The sequence below is a fragment of the Passer montanus genome, unplaced genomic scaffold (assembly GCF_014805655.1).
Source record: "Passer montanus isolate IOZ18808 unplaced genomic scaffold, ASM1480565v1 scaffold21, whole genome shotgun sequence".
NCBI lineage: Eukaryota > Metazoa > Chordata > Aves > Passeriformes > Passeridae > Passer > Passer montanus.
The window spans coordinates 10901436-10920186 of record NW_024366703.1 but is presented as its reverse complement, the minus strand read 5'-3'; the positions used below and the strand labels follow the sequence as shown (position 1 = coordinate 10920186).

The window sequence follows — 18751 nt, the reverse complement described above, 5'->3', positions numbered from 1 at the left end:
TAAAATCAAATAAAAGCTTTCTGTTGCTGTCATGAGCTCTGGCTTGCAACCACCACTTCAAATCAGCTTCCTCCAGCCCTCTTTCTCCATGCACCAAGCCACAGCCAGGACATGCACTGTAGGCATGGTTAGGCTTTGTTGTGATGGATAACTTAGTCACAACAGTCTAATGGGAAATGTTATCCAGCTGGCAAACAAATGAGATTGATGACTCTATAGGGCCAGCAATTACACCTCAGTGATGCAGAATTACTACAGAGAACTTAACACTGAAGATATGCTCACTACTGACAAATCAAGAAATTAATTGCCAGCTGAGAAAATAATGGACAAGGGCTAAGACTGAGAAAGCCACGTTTGAGAGAGGTCCATCATTTGCAACAAGTACATTCTCAACAACAATTGGTCCTGGTACAATTAGTACCACACTGGTACTCTTTCAGGATGGTAGACATCACAATTGGTCTGCAAACCATCAATAGTTGAGACAAAATAGCACCATCTAAAAATGGAGACACTGTTCAACCTGACTATGGCATTGTCCAACACACAAACCCCACTCTGTGCTCCAACAGAAGCAATTCAGCATTGCTTCCCGGAAAACTGACGTCTCGCAACTCCTCTTTGCTACTCCAAGGCAGCTTCCCCATGATCAGAAAGCCCTGCCATGTTCACACACCATGCTCACAGACGAGGCAACTAGAGGAGCACATGCTGCTGAACATGAATAGACATTTTTGAAATGCAAGCTCCAAGACAAGTAATTTTTTTATCATTTTTAATGTTAGGGTACAGCTATGTGAAAAGGAAGGCTGATTTTTGCTAAAACATAAGAGAGCCAGCCAAATTCTTCATCACCACCACTAAGTGGAAAGTAATTGAAGAGGGATGAAGGGAAAAAAAAAACTACACAAGAACACATGATCTCTGAGATACATTGTTAAATAGTCATGACTGTAAAAATTGTATCCATAAGCAGCAACAAGATCTTCCTTTACCCCCTGGTCCATCCATACCTCAGGAATTCAGCACAGTTGCTGGCTGATCCCAGGTCTCCAGAAGAGAAGAGGGGAGGAGACACACAGCACTCAGGGTGCCCACAAACACCTGACCAGCCATGCCCAGAGGCCTTCAAGGCAATGTGACACAGAGAAACACCAGACAGGCTGAAGACATCAGCCTAAATGGCTCCTCTGTCCCTCCCTCTGCATTCAGATGTAGAGGGGAATGAAGGCGAGAAACATAACACTGATTAAACGATTGAGTAAATTAGCCAAGGTTGCCAGCTCCAAACCTTAAAGTAGAGATTCTACATTGTTTTGGGGAGAACAAATAAAAGGCAATCACAGAACCTAAGCAGCCTATTTAAATGGAATCGAAATTACCAACATTACACCCAGGATGATTACTTAAACTCAAGGATCTTGGTATTTTCTTTTCTTTAGAAGCAAAGGCATACAGGAAATTCAGCAGTCACATGTTCTTCCTTGGGCAAGAACACCCACACTGCTCACTCACTCATTCACTCCCATTTTTATCTGTGCAGTGGCTGACCAAGAGGAGCCCAGACCGAGTCCTCCAGACACTCCTGCATCGTGCACAAAAACAATCCTGATTTTAACAGTTTTATTTGGCTTGTTCACAAGACTCAGTCTCGTGTAATCCACGGGCCTGATCCTTCTCCTAATAAGAGCAATGGCAAAACTCCAGCTGATTCAGTAGTTCTGGACAGACCTTGCAGCAGCAAGAGGATAAACTTTAAGGGCCCAAGCCTTATCCATTCACTTTTCTTGCTTCCACAAGTAATCCTTTTAAAAATAATGGGACTGCTCCTAAGAGTCAAACAGGCACGACTAAGAGCAGAAATCAACTGAGAAATATTTGGGGACCCCTCTCTGCCACAGTACAAGTGCATTTTCCCAGGCATCCTCTTATTCTGGTAAATCAAATGACAGCACCAAAAAAAAACCCCAACCAACCAACAAAAAAATAAAATAAAAATAAAAGCAAAATGCCTAAAAATGCCATTGAAGGCAGGAAGAAGAAACCTAAGTCCTTCTTTTTAAACAGGGACAATCAAATGATGAGTAGCTGAAAATGTGGCCACACACACACACTCCTTCATATACACATACATACACAGAGGCAGTTCATCAGAAGTGAATCGGAGAGAGAAAGATGAATTTGAACCCTTTATCCCCTGTCCTTTATAAAGGCTGCCACTCAGTAAACGGAGATTGCTCTAATTACTGTGACAATTCTGCACCCCGTTCAAACAACTTTTGTGCTCTGGACAGGTTTCTCCGCGAGTTTGAAATTCTTGGCCTGAGAACCACTCTTGTCTAAAAGAGGTTTCTCGTTGCAAACGCAGAATGCAACACTAACAAGTTGTCCCTCTTTTCAGCTCCTTTCATTCTCCTCTTTTCCAACTGCCTGATTCAGGGCTTAATGGAAACTTGTCAAGGCTTTTCTTCCCACAAACCCTGTAGAGCCCCAAGGCAATCTGTGCACAGAGCAACCACAGGAATCTCATATTGTCAATTAAAATTGAATAGACACCTGATAACCAAGAATGTGTTCAAGGATAATATACATCACATGCATATACACAGATGTACCTGTGTAGCCAGTCCAATGCCCACATTTGGGCACACCAGCAGCACAGCAACTCACTACTTCCCATTTACAACCACCCAGTGACACCCAGGTTCTACTTTTCACTCTTTCATTCCATATGTATTAAATTTAATTTCACTTTTATGAAATTAAAAACAAAGTACTTTCAAGTATTAGTCGAGCAACAGAATACAAGGGAAAATAAACTAACTACATACACCAAGCACTTGGCCTTTAATAACCCTGGGGATTGTAAAGATATTTAGCTGCTATCCAGATAAAATAAGCTCTGTGGATATTCTTTACACAGTGGTTTGTGACCAATGCAGGAGTTATGTTTGTGACTAGATCCTGTAAGTAACTCTTTTAATTTACACGGACATTATTTTAAGCTACATTTTATGATGTAGTTCAAGAATTAATAAAAATCCCATGGGATTGTAACAGGGATTGAAGTAAACTGAGACATTTGGTTAATAATAATAAAAATCTCAAAGAACTTTCCAGACAGACAACTATAATCTGTAACTCCTCTGAAAGGGAGAAAACCTCCCTGCAAATGCCCCATAGAAAACAAAGACAGAAACACTGACTGCCATCTTATTCTTCTGATGTGTTCATTCAAGGTCATCCCTTCCCTTGGAGTCTTTAATATTGGCAAACATTTATAATAGAGCAGTTTCAATAGCTGTCTGTTCAGCCTGGGTGTAGATCAATGCATCCTCTATACGCCGACTTCCAGACCTTGCCTATGTCAGAGTAGTGGTCCTGCTTTTATAAATCTCTTAAATCTAATTAAACCAATGCAAACCTCTTACTGTCTATGCTCCCAAACCAGTTCACTCATTTAACCAAGTTAAAATTATTCAGGCTAGGGTTTAAAGCAGTTCCAAGAGAACCTTTATTAAATATTACTATCAGTTAAAAACAGGAATCAATGTAGCAGCTTTTCTCCAGAACAGAAAAGCCTATAGTCTCAGACTTTTCCAGATCATCATTTAAGGAGTCACTGACTCCAGTGGGAGTTCGGATGTGCTCCAAGAGGTACGCCTCCACCTTTTCTTGCTCTATTTTTCCTTTTCTTAAAATAGGACAATTTGCTTCTATTGTATCAACATCCAAGAATCTCTCATATTCCCCAGAATGTCCTTTTGCAGTATTTTAAGATTGGCAATTTCTATTACTTTATTACTTCCCACATCCTCCTTTTGGACTGGTTTTTTTTTTCCCTTTTTTTTTTTTTTTTTTTTTTTGTGTCTCTGCTGCATCACCACCAGTAGTGAATTAAACAGAAGAGAATGATTTTGTTGTATACAGCATCTTTCATGCCACAGATAGTTTGGAAAGACCTACAAAGCTGTGAGATACACACAAGTTGAGCACATTTATATATTCACACTTGGCAGCCATAGGCATGCAATTGTACTTCCCATGGAGCCTAGGGCACTAAAACCTGTTCTGCCAAGAGGGGAGAACAGTTAGGCAGGACTAATTGTGTCCAGTAGGAAGAACAAAATGGTTAAGTCCAACAAGAGTTCCTCCTGAATTCAGCCTCACTCCCTAGCTGAATGCCTGCAGGAGTTTGTTACCCAAAACATCTGACCCCAAAAATAAATTGCCCTCCCATCTTCTCCCTCCTTGCACTTCCTTCACCAAGCAGCAAAGGCATTTCAAACAACATAAATCCATTCTCCACTCAAAGCCTACTTGGCTCCTATAATTTCTATCATTTTCCTGTCATCATTTCTTCTTTGCTGAAGCCAGCAGCATATGAGTCAGAGAACAATCATTAACTTTTACAACTTCCATACAAATCCACCTACTCATATTAGAAAAGCAGAACTGACATGCAGCACAGCCTCGGACCCAACCCTGATCCTGCCAGGGTGCTCCACACTTCTGTGGGAAATACTGCAGAAGCAGGAGCTCATTCAAGAACGCACCGCTGGAAATGTAACTTGACTTCCCCCACCCGCCCTCCTCCAGGAGCAAAAGACTATGATGAAGGAGCTATACATCAATATCATATTTAGTTGAGCTTGGCATTCTCAATGCCTTCATCCACTTTTGAAGAACTTGGCCATTGGTTCAAGACACACGGGGCCTGATGCAAAGCCCTTCGTTATTAATAGAAGCCTTTTTTCCACTGACTTCAATGGATCTTGGACCAAGCCCAAGGAAGACAAGATTTCACAGCAGTAAGAGTGACACACATTCTCCGCATTGAAAAAAAAAAAAGCAAAAGAAACAATATGAAGCATTTATGATGTCAATCTATACAGCACAGTTTTGTTTGTGTTTTGCCTTTTTAAAATAGGCTCTAGGCTGTTGGATTATTGCACCCAAAGTCTCTCTGAAGGTGGAAGGAATCACAGGCAGATACAAAATGCTATGGTGAGATACATAGCAATCCTAGTACCTCCCTCAACTAGGATATAGAGGCATCCTCTACCACAACATTTCTTGTAAGTTGCTGCAGCCACACTTTAAAGTGTCCCAGCACTATAAACTCCTCCAGTAACAGCTACAGTATTACCCATGATGAATTAATTTATATTAATATGGCTATCACACGCATTTCCATATGAAACCCATTGTTCTGGAACATTAATAAAAACCTCATTAAGTGAAGTAACATGGTACCCCTACACTTAGTTTAAAGATGTTTAAAATAAATACATTTAGAACAAAATTTCTAATATCTTTATTTTATCATATTTGGCACAGCAAGCTGAAATCCAGTTATCTTCTCAGTACGTATTTATAGCATCGCCCGTTCCCATTCATTCTGCATTTTCTTAGAGAATCTGCTGTACCCTACATCTGCAATTCATTGACTTTACAATTTACCACATGTTGAGATGGAGAGGTCTCAGCTCCATTTGAATCACTGCACAAATATGCAAGTGATTTATCGTTTTAAAACTAAAGACTGCAGAAGAACGACTCCACTTTTCCTGAACATTACTCCTTCTGGCAGACCATGAACAATTACAGCGCGTACTAATTAAGCTCTGTAAATGTGCTGTGCCCTGCTAATGCCTACCAGGCCTCAAATTTAGTTGCATGAAGCCAAACTTCAGCCAGCGACTTAACTCATTCAGCACTGCCCAGTTGCCTGAGCGTGACCCCACAAAGAATAAGGGTCGAGGGTTTAGCCAACCTAAAACAAAGGCGTGAGACTGAACAGATTTTTGCCGGAAAGAATCACAGGGGGGAGATGCTGGAGGAGGTGGGAAGCATCTTGGGAATGAGAGGAACATCCTTGTTGATAACCTGTTAAAAAGGTACGATACCACACCAGCTTTGCAGAGCAGTGCTGGGGGATTCGGATCTGTCCCTGGGGGCTAATAAGTCACAGCGCTCCATTGATTAGGGAAATGCATAAAACCTTCAACAAAACTGTACAGCTATTTGTGGAAGAGCCGAATTGACAGCCCCGTCTTTTTTTTTTTTTTTTTTTTAAGTCAGGCTTTACATGGCTCTAGAAGAAAAACATATGGCTAAAGGAGTGCAGCTTTCCACCACACACATAACCCTGCCTTTTTGTTAAATTAGTCTCCAAGCACAACAGTAATCTAGGGGGAACCTGAAATCAACTGCTGGAGAAATTGAAGCTAAAAGTAACACCTAGGCATATTTGAGTAATCACATTATCTTGTTAAAACACACACACACACTCCCAAGCACAGACAGGACAGCAGCACTTCAAATCTGACTGTCCACTCCAGCAAAGCGTGTGTAATGGGGAGTGAGCCGAGAACAAGGAGCTCCGCTGAGCCAAGCACTGTTTCTTCTCGGGCCCCAGACTCTCCTGACACTTAAGAGTCAATCCCTAGATCCCAAGCTTCCCCTCCAACCATCCATTCAAATACTGGCTTTGCTGCTGCCCAATAACCCTTTTCCCCCCCCCCCCCCCCCCCCCAAGTTTCTACGATTTCTCCTCCCGCTCCAACATCCCTCCTTTGTCCTCCAATTACTCTTCAGTGGCCCCCCTGCTCTCGCAGTGCCTCCCCCCAGTTAACCCCTCCCAAAACACCACCCCGTGCACGTCCCCCTGCTCCCCTCCAAGCTGACCTACACGTCCATCCCACATTGTCCCTTCCAGCAGGACACAGGGCTTCTCCCCTAAAAACTGCCTCTGACCTCAACATCTTCATTCATTCAGCGCATGTTTTCCCTTAACGTGGGCTTTTGCTGCTTTCTAAGAGGCCCTGTTTTGTACACACAAACCAGTCTAATATCTGTATTTCCAAGCATCCTCCTTCTGCATAAAACCCGAGGCAGGTTTTCTTTCGTCCCCACCTCAGCGGTGTGTGAGAAAATTAAAGGACATTTCCAGGTGTCATCTGTCTTTAAATGTTTGCTTGCGCCAGTATCTAGGAAATACTGCACAATACTGCTGAGACCTCTGTAAAGGACACGAGCTGTGCTAAACTTCTCCCCTCCTTCATCCTGGCTGCATCACCCACTGCCCAGCCTCTACAGCACCACAAGCGTTAATTATAAACTTCGGAGCCTACGTAACAAAAAAACAGCACAGACATAAACCAGCAGTTGGGAGGAGCGGCAGAAATATTCTTCGCTTTTAGGTGGGGAGAGAAAGGATTTCCATATCTCCCCCACACACCCCCAGCACCACACTTCATCTCTCATTGCTTATAATTAGTGAAAGAAATTTGACCCACTGCCAGTGTCTGTGGACCTTGGATATTATAAGGCCAGCGTGGCGTCAAATATCTTAACATTCATAAGTGTTATAGGCTGTAAATAAACCCCGTGGATTTATGACCCTGCCGTGCTTGCCAGCAAAGGACTGTGGCACATTTCTTTCAGCAGACCTGTCGAGGTGCAAGTTTGCCTTTGGTTGTAAAATTAACCATTTCCTTCACAAATGTGCCCAATTAAAAGTCAAAGTTTTAAGGCTTGCTTACCTATTTGCCAGGACATAGGACTAAGGAGACACCCAGGGAACACAGCTTTAAACATCCCCCCAAACCTCACAACTCCCTGCAAAGCAGAACTTCTCACAACAGCCCCAATGTGCAAGGAAAGTGTCTGATTTCACCAAAAAGCCCTGAAAAAAACCCAAGTTGACAACCTGACCGCTGTTATATTTCTACGTGCCTATCTCCAGCCCTCATTTTTGGCTGCTCTGAGGCTGGGGGGAGCAGGCGTCTCCCCCCAGGCTGTGCCTGGAGAAGGATCTCCTCCCTTCCCCCAGGATAATGTCATCTGCTTCCTGTGTAGGAGAGCATTTGCTAAATCCAGGTTGTCTCATGCTTAACTGCCAATAATCCAACTTCCACATAACTCCCAGACAGCTGGGAAAAGGTCCTTAGAGTTTTTAGTCATGGTACAGAAACACACGTCCACACAAAAAATCTGCAGCTGTCCTTTTTCTCTACACCACATTTTTTATCTGATTTTGGGGCCCACTCATGAAAGTCCTGACAAATTTAAAACATTTTTACCTACATTCTGGTTTACAAGCGCCAGTGAAAGCTGCAACATATTCCTTCCCCCCTCCATCTTCAGCTGACAAATCAGCACATACTTACTTGAACAAAAAATGAAGGGGAAGAAGGGAAAAAATAAACCACACCACCCTATTCAACATCCTCAGTCGCTGTATGAATGCATTCAAAAAACCTGGAAAGGCATCTACTGTGTTTTTTTCACTACAGATCAGCCACTGGTGCACCTATTAAAATTGTTCGATTTCCAAAGCAAATATTATTTTTAATGAAGTGCAGTCCTGCAATTATCCTGTACACTCAAGTAACAGTACTGCATTATATTGTTTTGCAAGGTCCCAGAAACATGAAACTTTTCTCTAACTAATTTTCATAGCCCCCTGAAGAGAAACTGATGGAGTAAGCAATGCAGCATTTGCTCCAGAATAAAATCTTATCAAGGAAAAAAATAAAAAAGGAAAAAGAAGAAAGAAAAATAAAAAAGAAAAAAAGCATAGCATTAAAAATAAATCAGCTTCTTTACTGCAAGGAAGTTAACAAACACAGTCTGTTTGCCACTGTATACCAGCTATGCTAATGCTATAGCAGAGTGATTCAGCAATCTACCTAATTAAGCACGAGGAAAGTTTCTTTTATGGAGGCTCCATTTGATTTACACCACAGGATCATCAGTTCTTATTTAACAGCTTGTTTTTACACAAGTCCAGAAACTTTATTAAAAGCATGTCCATTCATTTTTTTTTTAAACAAAGCAAATAATTCACTCTCCACTGAATAGCTCTGTATCATAAAGTACCAAAGTGCTGACATATTAAGTTGTATCTACATTATTAAACTACTTGGTGGACATTAATACTATAATCCATACTGCAGACATTAAACCTCAACCATAAAGATTAGTAAAGAATTAATATTGTCACAGCGAGACTGAAACCTTAACACTCCGGCCATAAATATTTCTGAAGGAGATGAAAAACAATTAGCATAAACACCAAAGAAGGGCAAGAACACCTGTTCTTTTTCAGGGCGATAAGCATTTTATTGTTCTCTATTTAAAATGTAATGACCTGTGTAATTACAGTAATATTACATTGTATTGCAAGGGCTTGGAATGTCACACTTTGAAAAGTGTTGTCAAAACAATTGGAGGGAGGGGAAAAAAAAAAGGACCACCATTAACCCTTCACACCCCAAGGACTAAAGCTTTTGTATTGCGAAGGATTACATTGTTTGATTCAGTAGATAAAGAAAAACGTCAATTTCTCAAGGCAATTAACAAAAAGTGTTTCCTCCTAAACATAAAAATCAAGGCGATAGGGCTGCTCTCCCCCACAGCTATTCCAAACTCCCAAACTTCGGGGCCAAACATAAGCTTATCCCTACAGTCCCACTCAGCCAGCAACAACTTAGGGAAAGGAAGATGCAACAGCACTAGTAAAAATAAGAGCATCCGCCAGCAGGGCTTTCTCACATTACACTGCATCTATTTGCTTACCAAAAGCATTAACCAAGCTCCAAATTTAAGCTAAAAATCAAGTACACCACTTCTATGTTTTCCAACTCTGAAAGGAAAACAGTCTCCTTTATTATCCATAACATGCAGCCACCCCAGTCCCTCCACAAGTGCAGGGATGGAACTGGTGCTCTCAGATGCGTCACTTCATCACTATTTGACTAGACCTCTACTTAATAACATCTATTCTCATAAGCACACCACAGTATTCTATCAATAGCAAGGTTAGCATGCAAAAAAATCTTTGATTTGTGAAAATAAAATTATTCCTATCAACCTTGATAAAGATTTTGCAGTATTTAAAGCATTATCCTTGAGAAAAGATTACTCCTCATAAGCAGATTTTATGATGCTTCATAATTCTTCACATTCCTGAAGCAGTAAAGGAGAAATTGCTGCCCACAAGTTTGCTCTTGAACAGACAATTACAGGTACATTTAAAAAACACAATAATCCCACTCCACCCCCAAATAAAGCAATAAAAAAAAAATTCCAGGAAAAAAAAAAAACCACAACAAAAAAACCACACCCACAGACTTTTAAGACTGTACAACAGCAAAAGGAAAAGAAAAACAATTTTGCTACGTATCTGCATCACCTCTTTACCTTGCATGCTCTGACACTCAACAAATATGGCTCCAGGAAAAACTACATAAATAAAAATAAAATTCGTAATTATGCAGAACCATCTATACCTTTCCAACGCGTATTTAAAAATAAAATAAAATCAAACAGGAAAGAGAAAGATCTAGTTCATCTGGAACTGAAAGCTGGTACAGCAGAGAACTAGAATCCACCTAAAAATAGTGTGTGACAGACAACAGCTATCCCGCTGAATCTTTATAATATTCTGTTCTCAGGCCTAAATAAACAACTTTAATTTTTCCTGGCTATAATTAAGTGGCAGGCAAACAAACAAGCATACGGAATGTGAAAGAATAAGGTTAAGAAGATAGGAGAAGGTTGCTGGAGCCTGGATGTGGAAATAAGAAAATTGCCTATTGAGTGTGGAAATATCCTTTCAGAATTCATCTGATAACACAAGCAGGCCACCTGCTATACCAACAATAAACCAACCTGTAAGCTTTTGTACAGCACCTTTAATTCACAGGAACCCAGCATTCCTATGGAGGCCTTTTTTAACGGTGGGGGAGCAAGGGGAGCAATGCTCCAGGAGAGCTAACTGCTGAAGGATACTACCCCACATGCTAAGGGAAAAGGGATCTGTAATAAAGGTAATGAGGAAAAAAGAGCTGGAGCTGTTGTAAGAAAAATGCTTTAAGAAAAAGGCAGCAGAGGTGTGCTTCCGATTAGCCTGCACTTGGAGCAGTGGAATGCATTGAAGGTAAAAAACGAGGGGGAAAAAAAAGGAACACAAAGCTTCACAATTCGTAACAAAGTGATTTGGAACAAAGATTGTTTTGCCATCTGGATTCCGGTACTTATGGAATTTGGAATTTATCACCATCATCCATATACATGTGGGCGACCATATTCAAAAGAAAAAAATATAATGCATTCAGCCCCTGAATTCCCCTCCCCATCATTACAATTGCAAACTGCAGTCACCCCTCTGCTACTGTCCCAGAAATCACCTCCTCACAAAAAGAACCTCACAAGCTTCCAAAATAAAACTCTGCCACAGCCCTAAACATATGCAAAGTCAGAAAACCTTCCTCTCAACCTCCCTGTCACTCTACATTTACTAATCTGTGTCTACTGACGTTTTACTAAGTGAAAACAAGACTGACCCGATGTTTAATATTTTAATGCTTTAAAACACTTGTAGATCTGATATACTGAAGTTGTCCAAGCCCTCAGTCATTAGTACGGCTTCAACATCTACCCAACAGTAGATCTATTATTGTAAATCGCTATCTCGTGTTACCACAAGGAAAAAAAAAGTGTATAAACACACATGGTGATGGTGGGAACGCTTCAGACTCAGAAACACCCAGAAGAAACAAAACAGCAACGCTAAAGCCATCGGTAGGAATCCGTGGTGTTTGGAAGTCCCAGTGGATTTACCCATTCAAAATGAAAAATTTTTTAAACTCTTTAAAAAAGGAAAGGAAAGGTGACACTTGAGAAATCTGATGTCAGAGTAGAGCACACCGTGGGTGACACTACGAGCAGGGAAAACAGCTGGGACTACAAACCCACCAGCAGACCCCAAAGTTTCCTGGGATCTGGGCTAAACCTCGCTCTAGCTGCAGGCACACGCAAACCTGCACCCCTGCTAGTGAACCCCGAGCTGGGGGTAAAAAAAAAAAAAAAAGGCAAAAAAAGCCAACAACAAAAAACCGGACGCTTTCAGCAAACTGTTTTCCTGCCAGCATACTTCCAAGAGGAATTTTGCTCGACTTGTCTGATTATTTTTTGCGCTGCTGTTGTTGCTGCCAGAGCCAAGCCAGGCGAGTTGTTTCCGGACTCAGCCCTGCGCCCCGAGCGCGGCTCCCCCCGCTCCGCAGCGGGACGGAGCCGCTCCCGGGCCCGGCCCCGGCGGGCAGGGCAGCGCGCTCGGCCCCCGCACGCCGCGGGGCGCGGATCGGGCCGGCCGGAGCGGGCTGAGCCCGGGCACAACTCGCGGCACCCGCGGCCCGGAGGGGCACAATGAAATCGCCGCTCCCGCAGGCCGGGGCGGGCGAGGGCAGGAGAGGGTTAAGGGGGAGGAAAGGGGAGGGGGAGCCGGCCCAGCCGCCACGGAGGAGGGCAGAAGGCGACGGATCACCATGGAAAACGAGGAGTTTGGAGGAGCGGATCGCAGGCTCGGCCGGGAGAAAATAACTCCCCTCCCCAAGGAAGGGGAGAGGAGATGGGAGAGAAGGGAAAGGGGCAGGGGGGTGTGAAAATAACCCCAAACCCAAACTTCTTGGGTTTTTAAAAATTTGTTTCCAGTTTTGTTTTGAGGCTCAAATAGGTGTTGTTTGGAATTTGTTTGCTTTTTTTCCTTCCCCACCCCCCCTCGCAGCGGAGGTTACAAGGGCTCAAAAAAAAAAATCGTCCACAAAACTGAAAGTAACAAGAAAAATAACAACAAATAAGAAAGAGACAAGAAATAAACGAGGGAAAAAAATAAAAAGGAATATGGCGAAGTGTAAACAATCCCCTCCCGGCGCGGCCCGCGGAGTTTGGAAAGTTTGCGGCGCGGGGGAGGGGGCGGCGGCAGGGCCGGGGCGAGCGGGGCACCGGGAGCGCGGCGGCGGCGGGAGCCGGGCAGGGAGCGGGGGGGTGGGAGAGCAAAGAGAGGGGGGAAGAAAAAAAAAAAAGGCACTTACCGTTCTCGCCGTCGGAGAGAGCGATCCATTGGGCAGATACGGGCTGCTGAGGTCGGGGATCATTATAAAGGGATAACCCGGGTATGGTGGGCCCTTAAACAACCCTCCATCTTGCCTCTTCGCAGCTAACATGGCGGGGAGACACGAGCGGGAGCGGGGAAGGAAGGGGGCAACAGGGGGAAGAGAAGGGAGGAGAAGGGAGGAAGGAAAAGTTTTTTTAGCAAGTGTCCCCAAAAGAGGAGCCGGGCGCCCGGCGGAGGGGCGGCGGTGCGGGGCGGGCGGCGGTGCCGGCCGGGCCCGCGTACTCACCTTCCTCTAAACTTTCCCGGGATTTATCTCTGAAAGTTTCGGACCGAGGCGGGGGCCGCCGCTCCGCCTGGGAGCGAGCCGGGGGTCGGCGTGGGGCAGTTGGGGAAGGGGGGTGGGGGGGACAAGGGAGAAGAGGAGGAATGAAAGGCGAAAAAGAAGGGAGAGGTGCGGGGAGGAGGTGGAAGGGGAGACAAACAGAACAAAACAGAAGGCATCGTTACAAGTTGGTGCCGCGGAGAAAGTTGGGCGCCGGCGGGAGCGGGACCCGGCGCGGCGGCCCCGGCCCCGGCGCGGCCCCGGGCACAGCGCGGCCCCCGCCCGCCCGCCCGCCCGCCGCCCCGAAACGGCCCCGCGGGGGGCTTCCCCCGTACCTCCGAGTCTGAGGAGCTGTTTTGATTCGTTTCTGATTCATTGACGAGAGACGACTTGACATCAGCTAAATCCCTCTCCGCCGAGGAGTTCTCGGAGATCTTCTCCTCCTGCTCCCCTTCGTCTTTGAAAGAGATCAGTTCATCGTTGGCGCCCAGGTCGTCCCCTCCACCGCCGTTCAGCTGCGGCATTTTCCTCCTGCTTCACCCCACCAGCAGCAATTTTGCAAAAAGGGGAAGGGGAAAAACAAAAGAAAAAAAAAAAAAAAGGGGGGGAATGGGGGGGAAAAAGGAAAAAGAAGAGGGGGGGGGGAAAGTTTGCACCAAAAAAAGAAGAGTCCAAGGTGAAAGTTTCTTTTTTTTCCCCTTCTCTTTCCTCCTGGGGAGGGGAAAAGAGGGAGGAGGAGGGGAGGGAAATGTCTCTTCTTTGCTCCTTTGCACCAGTGACTTTAGGCTTCTTCCTTTCCTTCTTCGGGATTTTCTCTTTCTTTCTTCCCGGGAGCTGCTCGGCGTGCACTGCGCGCACACGCACACCCGCGCACGCACTCGCGGAAAAATTAATAATAATAAAAAATATATAAACCGTGGGGAGGGGGGAGCAGCGGGGGGGAGGGGGGTTAAAAAAAAAAATAATGCAACAAACCAAGCCCAGAAGTCAGCTGTGACGGGGGGGCAGTCGCCGCGGATATGGGGAGCCTGTGCCGCTCGGGTTTGAGTGAGTTGAAGTTGGACTGAGAGCTTTTCAGTTCAAAGGCGGCGCTGATTGACAGATAGAAAAAGGGGGATCGAAATCCGGAGGAACGGAGAAGTCTGGGATCCGGGATTATTGACAGGGAGCGAGAAACACACCAGGCACTTAATGAGATGCAGGAGAGGGCGGGGGCTCCCCGGTGACGTCTGCATAAATAAACAGGTCTGGGGCGCGGGAGGGGGAGGAGGAGGAGGGTGGGGGAAGTAGGAAACTAACAATGATCCTTTTTGGCATGGGAGCGGGAGCGCGAGGGGAGGGCAGCGGGGGCGGGGGCGCCGCTGGGGGGGCCGGCACGCAAAGGGAGGGGGGGAGAGGTTGGCCAAAAAAAAAAAAAAAAAAAAAAAATTTAAAAATTGTGCGCCGTAGCTCAGAGCTGCGGGACGGGGGGAGCGAGGGGAAAAACACTCGAACGGGTGTCCCTGACTCCGCGCTCCGGGAGCGCCAACTTTTACATTCTGGACATTAATAAACATATCATCCCCCCGCAGCCCGGGTTCTCCTGAAGGATGTTTGTGTGCCCTTATTATTTGGGTACATGTGACGGCAGGGTGGTGCGGTGGGTGCTTTTTTTAAACCGTTAACATTTTTCATGCCACTCGTTGGAGGTAAGAAACTCCAATCATAATAAACACTGGAATATAGTAAAAGCCTTTTTTTTTTTTTTTTTTTTTTGAGCAGCACTTGGTCTTTGCATTTATTATGGTTATAACACGCAGGATGAAAATGTGTGAGATCACTCGCTGAAGATCAGATATTTCCAAATTATCTTATAGTAAGGCATAATGTTTTCTGGTCCTTGATGTAAAAATAAAAAAAATAAAAAAAAAAGAGAGAGAGAGAGGAGGAAAAGGAATGTGACTGCTAAGAAGTTAATTAGCATGGCAGGACGGAGAATCAAGGACTCCCAGACTTCAGAAGTGAAAAGTTGTGGTGGCGTAAACATCCCGCTGCTGGGGGGGAATCCGAGAGAAGGGGGGTCCGCGGTCCGGCCGGGGCTGCGGGGGCACGGCAGCAAAACGGGGAGCGGAGTCCTGCGGAGGCGAGAACCCGCATCTGTGCCCCGAACCTAACGTGGCGAGGGGAAGGGGAAACAAATTGATCTTCCAGCAGTGACAAATTGTAACAATGGACGAGTCAATTGGAAACTTTAACATGGGCAAGGAACAAAAGGAGGGGAGTGGGGAGGGGGGCGGGGGGAGACAGTAATTTCAATGGGAATTAGTAAATTGCCTAATGGAAATGGTGTTTGAAAGCAAGGGACAGGCTGTACTAAATAATCCAAACATTCCTCCAGAAATCTAACCTGCTGCTCATGCTAAGGGTCATTCAGCACATAGGGTTTCCAAAACAAAGCCAATTTGTCATGCAATATTTAGAGAGTTTGGGGGTTTCAGCTAAACTGTCTTCTATAAAAAGAATAATAAAAATAATAATACAGAGATCGACAAGGCTAACACAAATTCTCAGGCATTAAAAAGTTCACATAGAAATTTGCATACTAAAGGGAAAGATGCAGACAAAATAGAAATAAAAAAATCACTGCAACTTACAACTTTAATATTAATCACTAAAGCAGAAGTAGAGTGAAAGGAAGCATGAAAAGAAGTAAAACAAATGTGTACATTTAATCAGACAGGATTGCATAGGACACAAAGAACAGGGCTAATTAGTCTCAGCAGGTAGGGACTAACCTTCAGACTTCATAAATAAATAAGTCTGTGAACAATGTCTAAGTGGGAATATGGAGACAGAAAAGGGATTATTTTAAGACACCAAGTGAAAACATGACTAATGAAATACTTCACTGTTAACCCAATGTACAAATGCATTGAACAGTTTCTTTTTCCACTGGTGTTTTGACTAACTTGCTTTTTACTTTCAGAAATTGTACTAAATAACTGTCTGTGGGCATGCACACTCCCCATTTACCCCTGATTATGTACTTACTGTCTCTGCAAACTAGTGCCTTGCAGACTGACGCCTTAACAAATATTCTCCATTTTTGTTTGCTCCTTGATTTTAAATGCCTTTATATCCCAAAACAATGTGAGATTAGAAATACAAATGTGACAGACTCCTATTTATTTTGCAGGGCCATGTGCTATAATTTGATCCAAATGAACAAAAACAGTTGCACAGTTTTGTTTTGTTTTTCCAAGATCTTTTTACAATCTGCTATGGATTTTTCTTTAAACAAGCATGCTTTTGCTTCAGTCCCAGTGTAGCTGCTAACTACTTAGTAAGCACCATCAAAAGTTAGTGTGCAGGACAGAGCCGGTTGTTGCCCAAAGCTGGTTGTAGAAGAAGGGCCTGATCCTGTAGAGGCTCACAGGGGTGAGTCACATCCCTGACAGGTGACTTGTGGAGGTGATGCCACACCCGGGCTGCTCGTGCAAGCAGTGTTGCTCACACGAGTAAGTGCTGCTAGAAGGGAGCTCAGTGTTGTTTGCCCCAGTGCCAGTGGTGGTCCTGGGTGTGGAAGGTGGCTCTGGAAGGACTGTGCCCCCACTGTGGAAGGTGTTTTCTGGGCACATTTTTGCAGCTGGGGTTTTGCCTCCATGGTGGATTCAGAGGAGTCCCGTGAAGGGCCAGGAAACTGCTCTCGATTTTCCATCAAGTTCTTCCTTCTGCAAACTTCGTTTTCAAACTGCAGCCCAGAGCTAGTGTGGTTGTGAAGTCCAAGGATTGTAGATGGTTACTGAACCAACACGGTTTAATGAAGGTAGTACAAGTCACTTTGGATAGCTTGTGCATCTGATTTGTATCATTTCTCCTTATGTAGCAATTTGTTTCACAGTCAGGGAAGTGAGAGCTCTCCAGGGGTCAATAGCAGCTGTTGAGTGGTAGGTTCTCAGATGGTACCTTGGATTTTAAAAAAAAAAAGTATAGTGTTTAACAGTGAAAGAAGCGCAATATTAAAAAATAGAATAAAAAAATTCAAGGTAGTCCATGTCACGAAATGCAGCTTTTTGTTTGAATACCCGATTTTAAGTGACAGCTGGAGAGACAAAGCCAGGTGCTCCCCATTCAGGAGATGTCTTTCTTGCCAAAGCTGACCTCTAGCACAGATGAAGAAGTGGAAGTGCTTTTCTCCAAGCTTTTGTAACCCTCACCACTTGGTACAATTGTACCAAATGCTGAGCTGTGGGGCTTGGTGACCGACAACGGCGTCACCATTTTACACTTTGGCCCAACAGTTTGGTCCTGACACTCCTGCAGTAGAACGGCAGCAGTGAAAAAGCACGTGAGGTTCACCTCACAGCTCACAGTGCAATGAAATGAAGAGGGAAGAGGTTGACATGGGGCAGCCAAGGAAATTTACTGTTTTATGAAGAATGTTTTGGAGTCTTGAATGTCTCACCAAAGGCCCAAGCCTTTATTGGAGAAATATGGCCTGCTAAATGCCAGCTGGATCTCCTGGCTAATGTTTACATATTTGGTGTGAATCTGTTTTCACGGTCTTGTCCAAGAGGTCCCAATGTAGGTTGCAATGTGTAAATTTCAAATTATTTATTTTGAAAAGATAAAAGGATTTTGGTTGACCAGGCTGGGATTTGAGTCTACAGCTCAAAGAAATCTGCATGTTTACAAATAATCTTGGATCATTAAATCTGCTCTGAATGTCAAAAAAAAAAAAAAAATCAATATTGAAAAAGTTCCAATAACTGGAAGCAAACACATCTGCCTAGTGTCTTACCAGTACTGGCTCTTCCAGAGTTAGCAAAGAGAGGAAATTTTTTCTAGGGCAGATGAAATGACAGCATGAAAACACAGAAACCATGGCTCCTGTCTGCAGTCATTTGCATTGACTGAAACAAGCACACGTGAAAATTCAAGAAACCTATTAAACAGGAAAATATCAACAAACAGCCAGATCATGGTGCTACTGCCAGATTTCTTTGTGGCTTTAGATGTCACACATACTGACCAGGTCACTGTGTGCTACTAGATAAAGGAGGACTTTCTATCTTCATTTGATGGAGAAACATTGGAAAATTAATTCCAAAAAACTGCATGCATTGTTTTTCAAGCTCATAACACAGCCTAATGGCTCTCAATCCATGCTCTGCTTCCCAAGTCATGCCTATTGCTCAGTAGGAACATCCCTCCCTTTTAGCACCTAAACCACAGCTGTACCACTTGCTTTTGTTAGAGATAATTCTGTCAAATAATAAAATCGTTAATGGGTAGAAATATGCATTCATGCAGGGATTATTCACACTTTATCATGAGGTGATATCAAGCACTATAGGAGTGAATGACAAGAAATAGGCTTCTGAAATACAGAGCCTCCATAAATATACCATTTTTATTGACAACCCATCTTTTAACCCTAATAGTAATGGAAGAAATCCAATAAATGAAACATTTACTGCATAACTTGCCTTATTTTCTGGTGGTGTCTGATTCCTTTCTAGCTGTCTCTAGAAGATGTTTTT

The 18751-nt window shown here is 43.9% G+C and overlaps 1 protein-coding gene across 16 annotated transcripts in view; it reads right to left on the bottom strand.

Moving 5' to 3' along the window:
• The window catches only part of TCF7L2 (transcription factor 7 like 2), a 171943-nt gene extending 157387 nt beyond the window's left edge, over positions 1 to 14556 (bottom strand). For all 16 annotated transcript variants that reach the window (XM_039708861.1, XM_039708863.1, XM_039708859.1 and 13 more), the window contains exons 1-3: positions 13565 to 14556; positions 13194 to 13260; positions 12885 to 13009 (exon numbers count right to left, since the gene is read on the bottom strand). In XM_039708861.1, coding sequence (XP_039564795.1) covers positions 12885 to 13009; positions 13194 to 13260; positions 13565 to 13753 — 381 coding nt within the window. In that variant the 5' untranslated portion in view covers positions 13754 to 14556. The remainder of the gene's footprint in view (positions 1 to 12884; positions 13010 to 13193; positions 13261 to 13564) is intronic.
• Between the last annotated feature and the right edge of the window lie 4195 nt (positions 14557 to 18751).